Below are 19,632 nucleotides of genomic sequence, written 5' to 3'. Positions count from 1 at the left end.
TATGAGTACTTATTATTTATACCTTACCAAATATATTTTTTAAAATTAATGAAAATATTTTCATAATTTTTAATAAATATTTTTTTCCAAATAATTTAGTAATAGTGAACTTTTTTCTTAATTATTATAAAAATATATTATTTCCTTAATCATTTACGTCTATTAATTTTTACATAACCAAAAATAAACATAGATTTTTTAATTATTTTGAATTATTAAAATAATATATAATATATTAATTATAATATTTAATTCTATTTCAATTCAATATAATATATTTATTAGAAAATATGTAAAAATGTTTTTTTTAAGAATTTATTTAGAACTTAAATTTAACGGGAGTTGTCATATATTATAGGTTTGTAAAAACCGTAAATATGATATAATAAAAAGGGTTTAAAACTGATATTTGACGGGAAGCTGTTATAAATTTTATGTTTGAAAAATTGACTAATATCTAAAATGTAATTTATTTGAATAGGAAAAATGATTTTATTCAAATTTGTAGTTTTAAAATTAACTTATCTGAATTCAACTGAGTTTTGTTAACTCATCTGAATTCACGGGTTTTTAATTATACTAAAAATATTTCTTATATGAAATTTTTGAAATAACTATTTAATAATTTAATACAGCCAGATAAATTCAAAGACAGACTCTGCTCCGCCTTTATTGAAAAAAACTATATTATCTTGAAATATTTAATTCATATATGTATTAATATAAAAAAATATTTTGCATCACACAATTTTTTATTTTCCTATTGACTATTACATATAAAATTAGTTTTTTTCGATTTCTTTTACCATTACATAGAAAATCAGTTAAAAAAATTGACAGGTTAATTCCTGTAAGTTAAACTCTTTAAGTAATGAGATGCAATTTTATTTTATTTTTCAAAATTTATTTTGACAATATTATTTTGTTTCTATAAAAATAGATTTAATCTATTAAGTATGATTTTTTTTTATATATTTTTGTATAAAAAAATCGCATATTAAGGTCATATATTTTTATTTCATATTTAATAAATAACAAGAAATATGTCATATGTGAAAATAAATTTTTTAAGTATATTGTAGGTTTGTCATATATTGTAGGTTTGTAAAAATTGTAAATATGATGTAAATATATATAAGAAGGATTTAAAACTGATATTTGACGGGAAGTGTAACATCCTATTTTTATTAGATTTAATTAATTAGGATTATTTGATAATTGATAATTGTTTATGTGTTTTATTTAATTATTGTTTGCGCGATAATTATTTAATTGGATGACAATATGTTATTTAGCTAATTAATAAATGGTAGAATTTTATTTGAAATTAGTTAAATGGGCTTAGTTGAGTGAGAAAGAGTATTAGGTGGGTTAAGCCCAATGAGATAATGAGAGTTAGGAGAGAATTTTATGAGTTAACCTAAATTAGATAGAAAGATAGAAAGAAAAGTAGAGAAGAGAAAAGAGGCAAAAGAGTAGAAGAGAGAAGAGGAGAGGATTGTAGATTCTTGAAGTTAGAAGGAGAAATTCAAGAGGTAAGGGTTTGAATACAAATTCTTGTAGAATCTATGATTGGGTAATGTTGTATGTGTTAAAACATGGGATTTCACTTTGGGTATTTTCATAATCCATGAGATTTGTGTTGTTTGATGTTGTTTATGCTTGGAATGGGTAGAAATAACATGTAATTCATGATTATTTACTTGATTCTATGGGTGGGTTTTGATTTATAACATGTTGGATGAAAAGAATGTAAAAACCTAACTTTGGGATTTGGGTGAAATTCATGGATTTGCATGATTAATGAAACTTTGATGAATCTAAGGATACATATGGGTTATGTGTATATTATGTATGTGAAATTCGTGTGCAAATAATGAACTGAACTGTGAATTGAGTAATGAAATGAAAAAGAGGGAACTGTGCTGAGTTTACACAGAAAATTCATTTTTCGCTACGTTCGCGACGCGAACGAGAGGTGGCGGCGCGAACTGAATGAATTCTGAAATGATTTGGTTCTGCCTTGTACTTCGCGGCGCGCACATGTGGATGCGGCGCGAACTGAATGCATTTTTGAGATACCTTGTTTTTGTCTGTTACTTCGCGGCGCGACCAAGGGTTGGCGGCGCGAACTATATTCAAAAATATTTTCTTGTTTGTTTAAGACTTGGCTTGCATACCTATTACTTCTATATGTTCGATATGTGTTATTAATTGATTAAATAACATGTGTGAGGTGTAATTGAATGTATTATGTAATGGAATGCTAAATGATAATTGTGTTGAGATTGGATTGAATTGCATGTTGTGTAATGTTGTGCAAGGTTGGAAAGATGTGATTGTGTAGTTTAAGAGATAGAGAGATCGTCTTAAATGCATGAGTCTTGTTTTGTTGCACACGTACACAAGCATGAGTCTTTGAAAGTGGCAATGTTGGGTAATCTCGCGAAGGTTATTTACTTGTCCCAAACCTAACGAGTACGGGGTTTGAAAGCTTAACGAGTATGGGGCTTTGAGGTGGTTATCTAGTCTAGAGAGAATGACAATCGGCATGACCGGAAATGATAACGGAGGGATCCACATGCATATCGCATAGAGTCACACTTGAGTCGCACGTGTCGGTGTGAAATGTTGTTATGTGTGATTATGTGGTATGAATGTGTGGATGCGAATTTGATTGATATGCATATATGTGGAATGATGAATCATTTGATATGAATTACAGCATGTGATGAGAATGAGATATACGTGATTGATACATATTTGATGTGAAATATGAAATATATATGTATGAGTGATATATGTGTATATATGTAAATTGGCAATATATGAGGTTGTAAACTAATGGTGATGATTAATTGAGTTGAACATGTTAACTTTATATTGGAGATAAATACATGTTTTGTGAAGAGTGATGAATTCTCGAAATGTATGCTTACTTATGTTGCATTTCCCATTATTATATTTTCTATTTAGAATTTGAATTCTCACCCTTCTGTTTGAATGTTATCCTTCGTTGATAACGTGCAGGTTCCGACGAGTAGTAGCTTGTCCGAGGATTTAGCCGAGGAGCTCCTGAGTTTGTTATTGGATTAGGTAGCGAGTCATATGCTCTGATTATGTAACACTTGGGGGGATTTTATTTAGACTTATGCTTATGTTTGGATATTGCTATTTCTTATGTTTTGTTGGATATTCGGATGTATTTGTTTGAGATTCCGGATATGTTGTTTGAGGCTATGTGGCCAAGATTGTGGATTTAAATGTTAATTCGATATTGGTAGATGAATATAGTATGAGATATATTCATTGAAATTTTAATAGCAATTCTATTGTTTTCCGCAAGCGTTTATGCATAATGTATGAAAGCATGAGATTTACATTGTGTTACAAATATGATCTTTGCATATTAAGAATGTTGGATGTTTTGCTTTAGGTTTTCATTGTGATGAAAATAACATGTGACTCCCTTTTCCTTATGCATGATTACTCTGTGTGATTGTATGATATATTTGGGGTTAGAAAAGGGGTGTTACATTAGTGGTATCAGAGCATGGTCGACCAGTTGGTCAGAGTCGTTAATGTCTTTAATTCCGTTGTATTAGATTTGTGTATCTGACACGATCGATACTGTTTTGTTTGTTTTGGGTTGTTGGTTGTCGTAGGACGATGGTGGCTGGAAGGAATGATGATGCCATTGCTGATGCATTGAGGATGTTGGCTGGATCTCTTGGCCAAATGCCTCAAGCTAATGCTGGAAATCGGAATGGTGATGATGATGAGTACCGTGCTTTAGGGAAGTTCCAGAGGAACAATCCTCCTATCTTTGAGGGTGAGCATGAACCGGATAAAGCTCAAGCTTGGTTGAAGGCGATTGAGAAGATTTTTCGAGTCATGAATTGTACCGATGCTCAGAAAGTGCAGTTTGGTACTCACATGCTGGAAAAGGAAGCTGAGGATTGGTGGGGCAATATGGCTCAAAGATTTGATGAGGAAGGTATTCAAGTTACTTGGGATCGTTTCCGCGATGCATTTTTGGAAAACTATTTTCCGGAAGATTGCCGTGGAAAGAAAGAAGTGGAATTCCTTGAGTTGAAGCAAGGAAATGGTACCGTGGCGGAGTATTCTGCTAGATTTCAAGAGCTTATCAAGTATTGTCCTCACTACAATACTATGAATGCGGAGAGGTCAAAGTGTTTGAAGTTTGTCAATGGTTTGAGACCGGATATCAAGAAGGCGATTGGTTATCAATAGATTACCCGTTTTGCTGAGTTGATCAATAAGAGTCGGATTTATGATGAGGATAGTAGGGAGAGTGCTTCTCACTACAAGGCGATGAATGACAAGAAAGGTCAATTCCGTGGAAAACCATACGACAATAAGAAGAAAGCTGGTTTTGGCGGAAAGCCAAGTGGGGGAGGATCTAGTGCTCCGATTAAGTGTTTTAAATGTGGAGTTGAGGGACATCGCGCTGTTAATTGTCCCAAAGTCGAGGTAACATGTTTCAAGTGTGGCAAGAGTGGTCACAAAGCAAACGAGTGTAGAGGTGGTTCGAAGGTGACTTGCTACAATTGTGGAGAGCAAGGTCACATTAGCACCAAATGTGATAAGCCAAAGAAGGAACAAGCGAAAGGGAAAGTGTTTGCATTGTCTGGTGCGGAGGCTTCTACCGATGATAGGCTAATCCAAGGTACGTGCTTCATTAATGGTACACCTTTGATTGCTATTATTGATACCAGTGCGACACATTCTTTCATTTCTTTGGATTGTGCTAGGAGATTGAACCTTGTGTTATCAGATATGCGTAGGAGTATGGTTATTGATACACCTGCTATGGGTTCTGTTTCTACTTCTTTTGTGTGTTTGAATTGTTCTTTGAGTATTTTTGGTAGAAATTTTGGGATTGATTTGGTCTGTCTTCCGTTAGAGCAACTTGATGTGATTTTGGGTATGAATTGGTTAGAATTTAATCGTGTGTATATCAATTGTTTTGATAAGACTATCATTTTTCCTGAGATTGGTGTTAAGGAAGATTTGTTTTTGTCTGCAAAGCAAGTTGGTGAATCTGTTCAAGATGGGGCTGAATTGTTTATGTTATTGGCAACCTTAGATGTGCATGAGAAGAGAACTATTAAGGAATTTCCAATAGTTTGTGATTTTGCGGAGGTATTCCCTGAGGATGTAAGTGATTTACCGCCTGAACGTGAAGTTGAGTTTTCGATTGATTTAGTTCCTGGAACTAGTCCTGTATCGATGGCTCCATATAGGATGTCTGCTTCTGAGTTGAAAGAGTTGAAGAGTCAACTTGAGGATTTGTTGGAGAAGAAGTTTATTCGTCCTAGTGTATCGCCATGGGGTGCACCTGTTTTGTTGGTTAAGAAGAAGGAAGGTTCTATGAGGCTTTGTGTTGATAATAGGCAATTGAACAAAGTGACAATTAAGAACAAGTATCCACTTCCAAGGATTGATGATTTGATGGATCAGTTGGTTGGAGCTTGTGTGTTTAGCAAGATTGATTTGAGGTCTGGGTATCATCAAATTCGTGTGAAGGCGGAGGATATTCAGAAGACTGCTTTTAGGACGAGGTATGGTCACTATGAGTATTCTGTTATGCCGTTTGGTGTGACCAATGCACCTGGTGTATTCATGGAGTATATGAATAGGATTTTTCATGATTATCTGGATAAGTTTGTGGTTGTGTTCATTGACGATATTTTGATCTACTCCAAGGATGAAGATGATCATGCTGAGCATTTGAGGATTGTGTTATCGGTGTTGAAGGAGAAAAGGTTGTTTGCTAAGCTTTCGAAGTGTGAATTTTGGTTAAAGGAAGTGAGTTTTCTTGGCCATGTGATCTCTAGTGGAGGTATTTCTGTTGACCCGTCGAAGATTGAAGCTATATCTCATTGGGAAGCTCCTAAGTCTGTTTCAGAGATTAGAAGTTTTCTTGGTTTGGCTGGTTATTATAGGAAGTTCATTGAAGGATTTTCTAAGTTATCTTTGCCGTTGACGTTGTTGACTAGGAAAGGACAAGCTTTCATTTGGACTTCGCAATGTGAATCGAATTTTCAAGAGCTTAAGAGAAGATTGGCTTCTGCTCCTATTTTGATTTTGCCAGATCCGTTTGAACCGTTTGTGGTGTATTGTGATGCTTCATTATTGGGTTTGGGAGGCGTTTTGATGCAAAAAGGGCAAGTGGTAGCTTATGCTTCAAGGCAACTTAAAGTTCATGAGAGGAATTATCCGACACATGATTTAGAGTTGGCCGCCGTTGTGTTTGTGTTGAAACTTTGGAGGCATTATTTGTTTGGATCAAGGTTTGACGTTTTCAGTGATCACAAGAGTTTAAAGTATTTGTTTGATCAGAAAGAGTTGAATATGAGGCAACGAAGATGGTTGGAATTCTTGAAGGATTATGACTTTAGTTTGAACTACCATCCTGGAAAAGCGAATGTTGTAGCCGATGCATTGAGTAGGAAATCATTGCATATGTCTATGTTGATGATTCGAGTATTGGAATGGCACCTTTTGAGGCTCTTTATGGTAGAAGGTGTAGGACTCCTTTGTGTTGGTATGAATCGGGGGAGAGTGTTGTGGTTGGACCCGAGTTAATTCAAGAGACTACGGATAAGATTAAGATGATTCAAGAGAAGATGAATGCTTCTCAAAGTCGTCAGAAGAGTTACCATGATAAGAGGAGGAAGGCTCTTGAGTTCGAGAAGGATGATCATGTGTTTCTTCGAGTTACGCCAATAACGGGTGTTGGTAGAGCATTGAAGTCGCGTAAGTTGACGCCGCGTTTCATTGGTCCTTATCAGATTTCGGAGAGGGTAGGTGAAGTGGCATATCGGATTGCATTGCCACCGTCTCTTTCTAATCTTCACGATGTGTTCCATGTGTCTCAATTGAGGAGGTATATTTCGGATCCATCGCATGTTGTTCAATTAGATGATGTTCAAGTGAGGGATAATTTGACGGTTGATACATCACCTATGCGAATTGAAGATCGAGAGGTGAAGAAGCTTCGTGGTAAAGAGATTGCTTTGGTGAAAGTGATATGGGGTGGAGTGGCCGATGGTAATATCACTTGGGAACTCGAGGATAAGATGAAGGAATCGTATCCGGAGTTGTTTGTTTGAGGTAATTTTCGAGGCCGAAAATCTTTTAAGTGGGGGAGAGTTGTAACATCCTATTTTTATTAGATTTAATTAATTAGGATTATTTGATAATTGATAATTGTTTATGTGTTTTATTTAATTATTGTTTGCGCGATAATTATTTAATTGGGTGACAATATGTTATTTAGCTAATTAATAAATGGTAGAATTTTATTTGAAATTAGTTAAATGGGCTTAGTTGAGTGAGAAAGAGTATTAGGTGGGTTAAGCCCAATGAGATAATGAGAGTTAGGAGAGAATTTTATGAGTTAACCTAAATTAGATAGAAAGATAGAAAGAAAAGTAGAGAAGAGAAAAGAGGCAAAAGAGTAGAAGAGAGAAGAGGAGAGGATTGTAGATTCTTGAAGTTAGAAGGAGAAATTCAAGAGGTAAGGGTTTGAATACAAATTCTTGTAGAATCTATGATTGGGTAATGTTGTATGTATTAAAACATGGGATTTCACTTTGGGTATTTTCATAATCCATGAGATTTGTGTTGTTTGATGTTGTTTATGCTTGGAATGGGTAGAAATAACATGTAATTCATGATTCTTTACTTGATTCTATGGGTGGGTTTTGATTTATAACATGTTGGATGAAAAGAATGTAAAAACCTAACTTTGGGATTTGGGTGAAATGCATGGATTTGCATGATTAATGAAACTTTGATGAATCTAAGGATACATATGGGTTATGTGTATATTATGTATGTGAAATTCGTGTGCAAATAATGAACTGAACTGTGAATTGAGTAATGAAATGAAAAAGAGGGAACTGTGCTGAGTTTACACAGAAAAATCATTTTTCGCTGTGTTCGCGACGCGAACGAGAGGTGGCGGCGCGAACTGAATGAATTCTGAAATGATTTGGTTCTGCCTTGTACTTCGCGGCGCGCACATGTGGATGCGGCGCGAACTGAATGCATTTTTGAGATACCTTGTTTCTGTCTGTTACTTCGCGGCGCGACCAAGGGTTGACGGCGCGAACTATATTCAAAAATATTTTCTTGTTTGTTTAAGACTTGGCTTGCATACCTATTACTTCTATATGTTCGATATGTGTTATTAATTGATTAAATAACATGTGTGAGGTGTAATTGAATGTATTATGTAATGGAATGCTAAATGATAATTGTGTTGAGATTGGATTGAATTGCATGTTGTGTAATGTTGTGCAAGGTTGGAAAGATGTGATTGTGTAGTTTAAGAGATAGAGAGATCGTCTTAAATGCATGAGTCTTGTTTTGTTGCACACGTACACAAGCATGAGTCTTTGAAAGTGGCAATGTTGGGTAATCTCGCGAAGGTTATTTACTTGTCCCAAACCTAACGAGTACGGGGTTTGAAAGCTTAACGAGTATGGGGCTTTGAGGTGGTTATCTAGTCTAGAGAGAATGACAATCGGCATGACCGGAAATGATAACGGAGGGATCCACATGCATATCGCATAGAGTCACACTTGAGTCGCACGTGTCGGTGTGAAATGTTGTTATGTGTGATTATGTGGTATGAATGTGTGGATGCGAATTTGATTGATATGCATATATGTGGAATGATGAATCATTTGATATGAATTACAGCATGTGATGAGAATGAGATATACGTGATTGATACATATTTGATGTGAAATATGAAATATATATGTATGAGTGATATATGTGTATATATGTAAATTGGCAATATATGAGGTTGTAAACTAATGGTGATGATTAATTGAGTTGAACATGTTAACTTTATATTGGAGATAAATACATGTTTTGTGAAGAGTGATGAATTCTCGAAATGTATGCTTACTTATGTTGCATTTCCCATTATTATATTTTCTATTTAGAATTTGAATTCTCACCCTTCTGTTTGAATGTTATCCTTCGTTGATAACGTGCAGGTTCCGACGAGTAGTAGCTTGTCCGAGGATTTAGCCGAGGAGCTCCTGAGTTTGTTATTGGATTAGGTAGCGAGTCATATGCTCTGATTATGTAACACTTGGGGGGATTTTATTTAGACTTATGCTTATGTTTGGATATTGCTATTTCCTATGTTTTGTTGGATATTCGGATGTATTTGTTTGAGATTCCGGATATGTTGTTTGAGGCTATGTGGCCAAGATTGTGGATTTAAATGTTAATTCGATATTGGTAGATGAATATAGTATGGGATATATTCATTGAAATTTTAATAGCAATTCTATTGTTTTCCGCAAGCGTTTATGCATAATGTATGAAAGCATGAGATTTACATTGTGTTACAAATATGATCTTTGCATATTAAGAATGTTGGATGTTTTGCTTTAGGTTTTCATTGTGATGAAAATAACATGTGACTCCCTTTTCCTTATGCATGATTACTCTGTGTGATTGTATGATATATTTGGGGTTAGAAAATGGGTGTTACAGGAAGCTGTTATAAATTTTAGGTTTTGAAAAATTGACTAATATCTAAAAATTAATATGATTTGAATTGGAAAAATAATTTTATTCAAATATGTAGTTTCAAAATTAACTCATCGGGATTCAACTTGGTTTTGTTAACTCATCTGGATTCACGAGCAGATGTAAATGTATTTATGTGTATTAGAGTATTATTCTGTATTGGGCTGGCCCACACTTGTTATTAGGCCTTTGCCTATAGGCTTTACTCTTACCTTATCCATCTCTGTTGTTAGCTTGTATATATGTGGATAGTATTGTAGCTTGTAAGACTTGATGCATTGTAACAGAATAACAGAATTCAGTTGAATATATCATCTTCTCTATGCTATGAATTTGCAGAACATAGCTCTATCATGGTATCACTCTCCGCCGTTCCGATCTAGTCTTCCGCTGCTCACGGTTCTCAATCCTTCGCTTCTTATCCATCTTCAGAAGCTCGTCTTCTCTCGCTTAGAGAAGTGCTCAAAATTCTGTTCAAGATATCGTTACATCACTTCAGAGAAGTGTCAGCCATGGATGCATCCCAAGAACACCCTGGTTCAAGATCACCACCGACCATCACCATGTCTTCGCCGTTCACCACCGCCTCCAATCACGTCGTCTTTGGCCCCAAACTCTCTATCAAACTGCAAGAAAAGAACTTCCTTCTTTGGAATCAACAGATTGAAGGAATTATCATAGCACACAAACTTCATCGCTTTGTGGTTAACCCTCAAATTCCCCAAATGTTCAAGACTGAAGAGGATCGATTAGCTCAGATTCGATCTGAAGAATACGAATCTTGGATTGTCCAAGATCAAGCTATTTTCACTTGGCTATTATCCACGATCTGAGTCCGTCTTGCCACGCGTTCTATCTTGCAAGCACTCATATCAAATTTGGGAGCAGATACACAAGTATTTCACTGCAGTGATAAAGGCGAGAGTACATCAACTTCGTGCTGAGCTGAAAGTCACGAAGAAAGCAAATCGATCCATTTCTGAGTTTGTGCTTCGCATTCGAGCAATAGCTGATGCGCTTCTTGTTGTAGATGAACCAATCACTGAACGTAATCAGATTGATGCCATTCTGCAAGGTTTATCGGAGGAGTACAATCCGTTCATCATGATGGTGTATGGGAAGCTTGAACCACCTACCCTGTATGAGATTGAAGCCTTGCTATATGTTCAAGAAGCACAACTGGATAAGTATCGGCAAGAGCTTTCACTGGTGAATGCTACAGCAAACATTGCTCACACTGATGAAACTTTCACCAACAAACCCACCAGAGGTGGTCCTCAGCATCAGAGAGGCAGAGGTAATTTCAGAGGAAGGAGTCGTGGCAGAGCCAGGTCAACTTATCCTTCAGGAAGCAGACCAACATGTCAACTCTGTGGTAAGTATGGTCATGCAGCTATGGATTGCTGGCACAGGTATGATGAAAATTTTGAACCTGTCCCCTCAAAGAATCAAGCATCAAATTCAACTTCTGAGTCTGCTAAAGGTGACAAGAAAGAGCAAGAATCTGCCACTATCCAAGCTTCAGCCTTTCTAACACACCAAGGAGATCTTGAATTTCCATCACATCTAAAGTCTCAAGCTTGGTTTGCCAATTCAGGTGCATCTCACCACTTAACACCTTATATTAGTTGCTTGCAGAACTCTCATGAATACAAAGGCACTAATCAGGTTCTAGTGGGAAATGGGCAGAGCCTTAAGATCAATAGTGTAGGATTAGCTAAAATTCAATCCACTTTGCATCCTCACACACCTCTATCACTGAATCACTTATTACATGTGCCAAACATTACTAGAAATTTGTTGTCAGTGTCCAAATTTGCTAGAGATAATAATGCTTTCTTTGAATTTCATGCTAACAAATGCTTTGTCAAATCTCAGGTATCTAAGGAGATTCTCTTAGAAGGTTTCTTGGATACTAGTGGTCTCTATTGTTTCTCACCTCAGCCATTGAAGTCCTCAAATGTCAACAATCTAGGGTTGTTACCAAATGCTCAGATTTCTGTATTTTCTAGTACTTGTTCTAATCAATTTTCTCTTTGGCATAATAGATTAGGTCACATCAATACTGTACATCTCAAGTCAATATTGAAACTCTGTAATCTTGCAATTCCTAATAAAGAAAGTACTGAGCTTTGTAGATCTTGTAGTATTGGAAAATCTCATAGATTACATGCCCCACTTTCTAATACTGTATATTCAAATGCTTTTGACCTTATTCATATTGACCTATGGGGCCCTTCACCTAATCCCTCAAGTCTAGGTTTCTCTTACTATATGGCTATAGTTGATACATATACCAAGTACACTTGGATCTACTTCTTAACACACAAATCTGAAGCCACAAGTCTCTTTAAACAGTTCCTAGCATATGTTAAGACTCAGTTTCATACTAATGTCAAGGTTGTCCAATCTGATTATGGGGGAGAGTTTAGACCACTTACAAAATACCTGAATGAACTTTGTATCATACACAGGCTGACATGTCCACACACTTCACACCAAAATGGTTCAGTGGAGAGAAAGCATAGGAGCATAGTTGAAATGGGTTTAACACTATTAGCCCATGCTAATATGCCTATGGAGTTTTGGGACCATAGCTTTACACATGCTGTGTATCTCTTGAATAGAGTACCAACTTCTACTTTTCCAACCTTTTCTTCACCATTTAATGCTCTTTTCAGATCTTTACCAGACTATAAGTCACTCAGAACATTTGGATGTATCTGCTATCCTCATCTTAGACCATTCAATAAGAACAAACTACAACTTAGAAGCTCTGGTTGCATATATCTAGGCATTTCTCCACAGCATAAAGGACACAAATGCCTTAGCAGTGAAGGAAAGATTTACATCTCTAAAGATGTTGTTTTTGATGAGACTAAATTCCCATTTCAGGCTGTCACAAATAATTCTCATGAGGAAAACAATACTACATCTGTTTACCCTATCTCTTCATCTAGATTATCCCTACCTAGAGTCAATGGTACACATCACATGTCACCTAACAAGTCACAGGTTGCTCAGCCAAGTCCCATTCAAAACTCTGCTAGCAGACTGCAGCCTGAGACCACACAAGGTCAAGTCCCTTTCATCCAGTCTGACAGTCCTGCTATTATCCACCAAGCTTCACCTAATAGTCCCAACACAAACTTCTTGGATGTCACTTCTGCTCAAAATACCACTCAATCTGAGGGAGTTCCACTAGCTAACTCTACCTACTTGCATAATTCTGATACTCCTACATCTATAAAGCCACCATTAGCTACTCTGAATTCAAACTCAGTAACACATCCTAATCTCATAACAAATAGTCACCCCATGGTCACCAGGGGCAAAATAGGGAATTTAAAGCCTAAGGCTTTCTTAGCTCATACTGAGCCTACCACTGTCAAACAAGCCTTGGCTCATCCTAAGTGGTTTGAAGCTATGCAGCAGGAATACCAAGCTCTCATTCATAAGAATAGTTGGACACTTACCTCACTCCCTGCACATAGAAAAGCTATAGGATGCAAGTGGGTTTTTAGAATAAAAGAAAATTCTGATGGCTCTCTTAACAAGTACAAGGCCAGATTGGTAGCCAAAGGCTTCAATCAGCAGTATGGCTTTGACTACAATGAAACTTTTGCTCCACTGATTAAACCTGCCACCATCAAAATCTTACTTACATTGGCTCTCACACATAAGTGGCATATTGAGCAGATTGACATTAACAATGCTTTTCTGAATGGGTCTCTTGAAGAGGAGGTTTACATGACTCAACCACCAGGTTTTGTAAATGAAAATAAAAAGCTGGTGTGCAAACTCAATAGAGCTCTTTATGGCCTAAAACAGGCTCCAAGGTCCTGGTATGACAAACTTTACAAAACTCTCTTCCAATTTGGTTTTGTAGCTAGCAAGTGTGACCATTCTCTGTTTATATACAGTCATCAGGGCATTACCTTATATGCCCTAGTCTATGTTGATGACATCCTTGTCATAGGTTCCTCAAATGATCTAATTCACAAAGTGATCTCCAAGCTTCATCATGAGTTAGCTCTGAAACAGCTAGGTAAACCAGAATATTTTCTTGGACTTGAAGTGAAATACCAATCCAATGGCTCTCTTATACTTACTCAAAGAAAGTATATCAGAGATCTCCTCAGCAGAGCTAACATGGAAGAAGCAAATGGGGTTGCATCACCCATGTTCAGTCATTGCAAGCCAAGTAAATTTGGAACTAATGTCATGGCAGATCCTCAATTGTACAAATCTATTGTAGGGGCTCTACAATATATCACACTTACCAGGCCTGACATAGCCTATAGTGTGAATAAGGCTTGTCAGTTTATGGCCAATCCTCTGGATACTCATTGGAGCATGGTTAAAAGAATATTAAGGTATCTAAGTGGCACTGCAACCTTGGGTCTTATGCTAGCTCCTGCAGTGGTCAATCAAGCTCTCTCCATTAGAGCTTATAGTTATTCTGATTGGGCTAATGACCCTGATGATAGGAGATAACTTCTGGCTCTTGTATCTTTGTAGGCCCTAATATCATATCCTGGAGCTCCAAGAAACAATCATTGGTGGCCAGATCGAGTGCTGAAGCGGAGTACAGAGCTTTAGCACATACTACCTCTGAGTTACTCTGGCTCCAATCTTTACTTGTAGAATTGAAGGTATCATGCTTAGCTCCCACTCTTCTCTGTGATAACCTTAGTGCAGTGATGCTGAGCCATAATCCTGTACTTCATGCACGCACCAAACATATAGAGTTGGACATTCATTTTGTAAGGGAATGAGTGGCAGCCAACAAACTGAAGATTCAACATGTGCCTGCCTCTGCTCAACTTGCAGACATCATGACCAAACCTTTGCCAACTGCTGCCTTCACAAGCCTTCAAAGCAAGCTCAAAGTTGTACCATTGTTACCTCTTTGATCTTGAGGGGGAGTATTAGAGTATTATTCTGTATTGGGACGACCCACACTTGTTATTGGGCCTTTGCCTATAGGCTTTACTCTTACCTTATCCATCTCTGTTGTTAGCTTGTAAATATGTGGATAGTATTGTAGCTTGTAAGACTTGATGCATTGTAACAGAATAACAGAATTCAGTTGAATATATCATCTTCTCTATGCTATGAATTTGCAGAGCAAACATAGCTCTATCAATGTGATACCAACTGTAGGCTGTTTATTTTAATGTCAATCTTTTAAATATTTCTCTTGCTATTGTAATATAATTGAAGTTAGAGAATCAGCTGTACGATTTATTATAAGTGTGAATCAATGCTAAGAAGTTGGTGTGAATTATTAGTATATATTTGTAACTATGTCAATGTTAGCCAATTGAAGAATGAATTCAAACTTTACAAATGATAGTTTGGTAGTCATGTGATGTGAACTCAGACTAGACCCGTGCGATAGCACGAGTTTCTTATTAGTAGTATTAATTAAAAGATATAATTAGAAGATAAAAAATGTTTGTAAATGTGACATAAAATTTAGGGTCTGTTTGGTAAAAATAGCGGTTGACTGATAAGCTAGTTGATAGCTTATAGCTTATGACTGATGGCTGATGACTGATGACTTATAATTTATAACGGATGGTTGAGACTGATAGCTTATAAGCTCATTGAAGTGTTTGGTAAAATTAGCGGTTCAATTAACTTATAAATGTAAAATGACATAAAAGATATTTAATATATAATTATTTAATTTTAAATTAAAATAAATTATAAGGGTTAAAAATGAATTTTAATTAAAATAATAAGGATAAAAAAGGAAGAAAAAATAATAAGTTATAAGACATAAGCTAAAACGTTATTTGAAATAGCGTCTGAAAAATAAACTATAAGCTAGTAAAATAAGCTATAAGTTCGTTATGAATATGATGATGAACCTGTGTGATTGACGATTTCTGATATTGAATGAGACTCTGATTATGAGTCAGAATCAGAAGATGACTCTAAAGCTGAAGTCGAGTTTGATTCTGAAGTAGCTTCCGAAGATGAGTCAGAGTCAGAAGATGATTCTGAAGCTGAAGTCGAGCCTGATTCTGAATGAGATTCTGAAGATAGTCAAAATCAGAAGATGATTCTAATTCTGAAGGTGAATCTAATTTTGATCCAGATTCTGATGATGATCTAGAAATTGGTGGTCAAACCTCTAAAGGTGAATTAGAGTTTGAAGGAGACTCTGAGGGCGACTTTGATGGAGACTCTAGAAGTGATCCAGACTCTGAAGGTGGTCCAGACTCTGGGGGCAAACTTTTGAAGGTGATCATGTTTCTGAAGGTAGTGTTTGCGGAGGAGGTCTAGAAGCTAACACAGTCCCAGGTTCTATAGAAGATTCAGAACAAGTTCAAAGACTACAAAGAATGAGACAAATACTTAGAAGATTTGCAGCGTTTGACATGTTACGGAATACTGAAATAAACTTTGAAGGCAATGTCATTCAGTGTGCCATGTTAGTAGACTCTGAACCTGTGAATACAAAATAAGCACTCAAGAAGAAAGTTTGGCTGAAAGCCATGAAACAAGACTTTGGAGTTGGCTAAGCTTCCAACGGAAAAGAAAGCCACCAGCATCAGATCGGTCTTCAAGGTGAAGTTGAATTTAGATGGATCAATTGTAAAACACAAATCAAGGTTAGTTAGCTAAAGGTTTTCTTCAGAAACCTGAACTAGATTACTTTAAGGTATTTGCACCGGTAGCTAGACATAAAATAATCTGGTTGGTGATTATTATAGATGCTAATAGGAATTGGCCTGTGATACATCTGAGTGTTAAATATGCATTTCTAGACGGCCCTTACCAAAAGAAGTCTATGTGTACAACCTCTTGGATTTGTGACAAAGAATCACGAAAGGATGGTGTACGAATTTATGAACACTAATAACCACTCCGAATCCAAGTGCATGGTGCTTCAATATCAACCTCAATGAAACCCATCCCTCTCTTGAAGTTGAAGCCTTATACAAAACTCTTCATCATTCGCAGGTATCACCCAAATGAACCATTTCCCACACACCTCAATCCTATTTACTATCTCCAAATATTGTTCCTAAAGCATAAATAAACTTACACACTCATCATTATAAACAACATTACCATCACCAATATGATAGCAAACAGCCTCATTTAAAATGAGAATATTTAAAAATGTACTTTTAGGCAGATTATTATACAATCCAAAGATAACTACAATAATATTCAGAGAAGTTTCAGATTTCATTCACCTGCAACGAAAAACAAAGGTGTCTCAACGCTAGTGGTTTAATGAATTGTTGGGTCTAGGGAGGATCACATGTACATAGTAACAATTGTGTTGCCAAAACCAGAGTTGATATCATCAGAAAGTAGTTGGATGTTTCAGCAACAATAATTCTTCCCACTGGCTCTCTTACACAAATAGGAGTACAATTGTAAAACAACATATTTTGCGGTAAATTCTATCGACACTTACAAAGTAGTCCAAAAGAGGAACCAATAGAGCCATAAACATCTTATACCAAATGAGCACTAAAACAGAAGAAAATATAGCTCCAATAATACTTTTTTCCTTACTTCCTACCAAGCCAACAACCATCAATAATGCCTTATGTGCTTGAAGTTGATTGATGGTGTGGTCCTGTGATTCAAAAAAGACCCATATTAGACTGGAGATTGAAACATCAAAATACAAAATGTAGATAAAAAGTAAAGAAATTAGTTTCAACCTTGATGCCTGATGACAAGCCCGTACCACAAGTGACAGGACAGTTATGATTCTAGATACTACTGCAATATCATTATCAGTACAAAAATAAATTAATCCCCATTTACAAAAATTGGAAATACTTGAACTGGCATAAGCAAAACTAAACCATAAGTTGGAAGGTGAGTTGACAATTATGACAAACATGCATTCAGCCAGTTTGAACATTTATACAATACATAATACAAGTACAAATACGTTCATTAGTTATAACAAAGTTTTGAAGTAAACAAAAACGTTATTAGTTTCAAGAGATATGTCACATATGTGTCACCAACCCATTGACATGTTTCTGGCATTAACACTACACTCTCGTCTCTACCACTTTTTAACATTATCCCAAATTGAGGACATCTTGGTACTTTAGTTTTGTATAAAATGGTTTGAAAAGACATAACAAATAAAAATCATTCAAGAGTTACTAAATTTCCTTTTGGGAGGATCGACTTCTAGTCATAATAATATTAATAGTAATAATATTTAAACAAAGAAACAACATAAATCCTAAGCCACTGAAAAGAGAGTACCCGCACTAGCTAAGATTTTAAAACATCATACATGAAACTACAACAAAAAGAAAAACCAAACAATTAAATCATTGAAGAGAAACTTACTTTGGACAGGTCGAAACCAAGCTTTCAACATAATCCTTGGTATAAAACCACAATATCTCGGTGTGCTTTGAAGTAATTTCCTCTACTATATTATATCTCCAATTATAGAGAATTGCCTGTTGGTTGTAAAAACCATCACCTTCTTGATTGCTTGCAATAATCAGTGTGTCGTTACTGTCAGAAAAATACAAAGGAAACAGAAACAATTGAGAACCATATGCCAGCCAATCATCAATGCCATCGTAAATTTGAAGACTTTGAAAACTAATGCTGAGGAATAAAGTCCAAGACTCTCGAACTCCAAATTCCATCATCTTCCATATAACAAAATGAGTTCCCTTGGCACGGTGAGAAAAACAAAGACAGTCCATCAACACATTTACAGATGGCTCGACAGGTGGTACTTCAACAAAACCCCGAGGTGGCAACAACTCCTGGTAAGTCTCCGTGCCAAGATTGAGCGAGACAATCACAAATTGCTCAATGGTAATATCATTCCAATCATATTGAGACTTATTTCGAATAGCCAACCAGTTAATAGTACTACTTATATAAACACCACTATTCATAAATGGGTAACGGCCGGGACTACTAGGATGAAAACCGAATGGAACCGTTGGAAAACAGTCAATGTTTTTCCAAACATTGTCACTCAAACTAAAAACTTTCACCTTGGTTGAAGAGAAAGCCACCACCTTATAAGAGTTGGCTGAAACATCATAACCAAATGCCAACCTCCAAAATTCAGTTAGATAACCTAATTTTTCAGATAATGTCCTCGTGGCTGGGTTCCAAAAACGGAGCCAGAATTTTTTATTCTCGGTAGCCCAAGAACCACCGAGCAAGCAAAGCAATCCATTACATGAACCAACTATCGTCCAGCAATCCATATTCCTCAATCGGTAGTGAGACTGAGGATCATAGGAAACGGTGATACCCCTCAATCGATAGTTGCCAGTGATGAGCAATGGACTCTCTATCAAATCAGTTAGGGTAAAGGGTACAACACAGCAATCCGAATCCTCGTCAGGCATACACCATTCTGGTGTCAGTAAGAAGTGGGTGTTTTTTGGCGATCGCTGAAGGTGCAATTTGGCGAAAACGGTATCGGAGATTAGGGTTTTCCATGACTTACAAACACATTTCATTTGCATGAGAGTTTTGACAGGAAGCCGCGAAAGAATTTCTGAGATGAGTTCATCAAGGAGAAAGAACAGTGATGTTGAAGCGCCGTTTAAATGCGGAGACTTCGCTGGAGAGGAATTCATGAACGGCGATTGAGTTTGTGCCGGTTAGAACACACAGATGTTCTTGAAATGGAAATAGACAGTATTGAAGTTGAAACCCTAGGAGGAGATTTGCTGCCTTTATTACTGTGTGCCTTTGATGCCTTTAGTTCATTTAGGAGACAATATACTATCTATCTACTATCTTCTACTATCTACTTTACTATCTACCCATTATTATAAGATTGGCCAAACTCTCTAAAATACCCTTTTCTCAAAAATAATTTACAAATTGGATATTTTAGTAATTAACAAAGTAACTCTTCACTTTTTCATTCTTGCACCAAATATTCCATTTTTATTGGTCTATATTGAAAAACTTATTTCCCCCCAAAACACTACTCCTCATTTTTTTTCTCTCTTTCTCTCTTTCATTCCTCCAACTCTAATATTCACTCGCCCTCTCTTTCTT

The 19,632-nt window shown here is 36.2% G+C and overlaps 1 protein-coding gene across 3 annotated transcripts; it reads right to left on the bottom strand.

The window, feature by feature from the left end:
* Positions 1–16,775: 16,775 nt before the first annotated feature.
* On the bottom strand, positions 16,776–19,330 carry LOC131611661 (F-box/kelch-repeat protein At3g23880-like). 3 transcript variants are annotated; one of them, XR_009287078.1, is made up of 3 exons: positions 17,935–19,330; positions 17,283–17,340; positions 16,776–17,194 (listed from the first exon to the last, which is right to left on the bottom strand). XR_009287078.1 is itself a non-coding variant. In XM_058883584.1 (2 exons), the coding sequence occupies exons 1-2, from the start codon at positions 19,200–19,202 to the stop codon at positions 17,152–17,154; spliced, it is 1,311 nt and encodes a 436-aa protein (XP_058739567.1). In that variant the 5' UTR covers positions 19,203–19,330; the 3' UTR covers positions 16,776–17,151. The 3 variants fall into 3 exon arrangements, 1 of the variants encoding a protein (XP_058739567.1); XR_009287077.1 differs by having other exon boundaries at positions 17,283–17,343; positions 17,935–19,328; XM_058883584.1 differs by lacking the exon at positions 17,283–17,340.
* Positions 19,331–19,632: the final 302 nt, after the last annotated feature.

Source organism: Vicia villosa, linkage group LG6 (assembly GCF_029867415.1).
Source record: "Vicia villosa cultivar HV-30 ecotype Madison, WI linkage group LG6, Vvil1.0, whole genome shotgun sequence".
NCBI lineage: Eukaryota > Viridiplantae > Streptophyta > Magnoliopsida > Fabales > Fabaceae > Vicia > Vicia villosa.
The sequence above is the reverse complement of the archived record's forward strand: the minus strand, read 5'-3'. Positions and strand labels throughout refer to the sequence as shown.